The sequence below is a fragment of the Carassius gibelio genome, chromosome B15, assembly GCF_023724105.1.
Source record: "Carassius gibelio isolate Cgi1373 ecotype wild population from Czech Republic chromosome B15, carGib1.2-hapl.c, whole genome shotgun sequence".
NCBI classification, from domain to species: Eukaryota; Metazoa; Chordata; class Actinopteri; order Cypriniformes; family Cyprinidae; genus Carassius; species Carassius gibelio.
This window is the reverse complement of record NC_068410.1, coordinates 25,645,750-25,647,598: the sequence shown is the minus strand read 5'-3', so window position 1 is coordinate 25,647,598 and position 1,849 is coordinate 25,645,750. Positions and strand designations below refer to the sequence as shown.

Here is a 1,849-nt window from a genome sequence, read left to right as displayed (position 1 = left end):
GGGCTTGCATTTTTAGGTTCTGAAAATTAACATATTTGGTTATTTAAGCTGTGAATATTTCAATCCCAAATATTTCACATGCATTTTCATAATTAAAAATTTAATAATGAATATTCACCTTCCAAAATTCACTTCCAAAGTATTAAATCTTTTAAAAATCACAATGTATAATATTCATCAGGCAAACTTTCGCTCCATGATAATTTTTGCTTATATACACTTTTTAACACTAAAACAAAAGATTGATTTTGTGGGGGAATCACCCTTTAATCTTTTGTTTTATTTAGCTGGATAGAGCAATGATGACAAAATAACCATTTAAAACAAGATAAATGGTATGCTTAATTTCATGAAGTGTGGGAATAATTTATTAAACATTTGAATCAATTTATATCCATTTATTTTATTGCATATACTTATTTCACAGGCAATGTATGAAATCTGATATATTTGTTATCTGAGAGGTGACCGAGGGTCTGAACCATGTCATGAATCCAGCAACAGGCTAAATTTAAAATAAAATGTATAATAAATATATTAAATATATAATTTTGGCAAAGATTTTCAGTAAAACAAAGGTTCAATTTCACAGAATGTGATGTACACCATGATTACATAATTTATGCAATACAATCATTGAACTTTGTTAACATTCTGTGCAGCATCTGTTAAAGCTTTTTGCAAGATTTTATAATGCATTGAACTTTTTTGCGAATTTCAGGAAATTTCAAACCATAAACAAGAGGGTTCAGGATGGGTGGTACAATGAGAAACTCTAATGAAAGAATAACTGAAAGCTCTGTAGGGAGTTCCAAAGTTGCAACCCGACTCAAAGTGATCTCGCAAAAAATAGCTAATGAGAAATTTAAGAGGATCACTATGTGTGGAACACAGGTTTGATATGCTTTTCTCCTGAAATCTAGTGAGCTTTTTCTACAAATGATAAGAATTTTAACATAAGAGTATAATATAAAACTTAAAGGCATGATAAGAGTTGTGGCCAATATGAACAAGCCAAAAACATTATTAACAATAGTGTTTGCACAAGAAAGTTTTACAATTTCAAAATTGTGACAGTAAACCTTCCACAGCTTGTTACCACACATCGTGAGTCTGGCATTTAATATACCAGCAATACCAAGACAAAGCATTGGATAAATACAGCTTATAGATATTAAAACAGATAAAATCCTGGGGGTCATTATGTTGTTGTATTGTAATGGTTTACTTATTGCTACATACCTGTCAAATGCCATTAACATTAAGATTGTGATTTCATTTGATGCATATGAATAAATGACAAAAGCCTGTAAGATACATGCTGCACGGGAGACTGAGTGTGTATTAGACAGCAAGTCTGTCAGTAACCTTGGGAAAAAAGTAGTTGTTCCAAACAAAGAGTTGATAGATAAAAATGAAATCAAAATATACATGGGCAGGTGCAATGTCCTTTCCAGAAAAACTGCAAGAATAATAAGGAAATTAAATAATACAATAGCACAATATAGAATAAATCCTAAACCGAAAAAAACATATCTTATGCACCCAATATTTTCAAACAACATCAGGTAAAAATAAGTTCCATTTTCCATTTTGCAAAGAATGGATTCATTGACCTGAGGATGAGAACAGAAAACGTTAACCTTTTGACCTTTATGTATCTTACAAATAAACAGTTTTCATGGTTATCAGTTTTAGATAACCACAATGTTTTAAATAATACATCATGTGAATATAAAGTACTCTATGAATTATTCAATCAGTTAAACAATATTCATGTGATTGCATTACCAGAAATACCTTGTGTGATAAGATCTGAAATTACCATCAATTCATCTCCAAATAATAT

The 1,849-nt window shown here is 30.1% G+C and overlaps 1 protein-coding gene across 1 annotated transcript; it reads right to left on the bottom strand.

The window, feature by feature from the left end:
- Nucleotides 1–668: 668 nt before the first annotated feature.
- LOC127972390 (putative gustatory receptor clone PTE03) lies at nt 669–1,592 on the bottom strand. Its single transcript, XM_052575852.1, has one exon. The coding sequence runs from the start codon at nt 1,590–1,592 to the stop codon at nt 669–671; it is 924 nt and encodes a 307-aa protein (XP_052431812.1).
- Nucleotides 1,593–1,849: the final 257 nt, after the last annotated feature.

What these genes read in the sequence shown, in the direction of transcription:
- LOC127972390 (XM_052575852.1), bottom strand. Translation starts at nt 1,592, where the DNA reads ATGGAAAATGGAACTTATTTTTACCTGATGTTGTTTGAAAATATTGGG.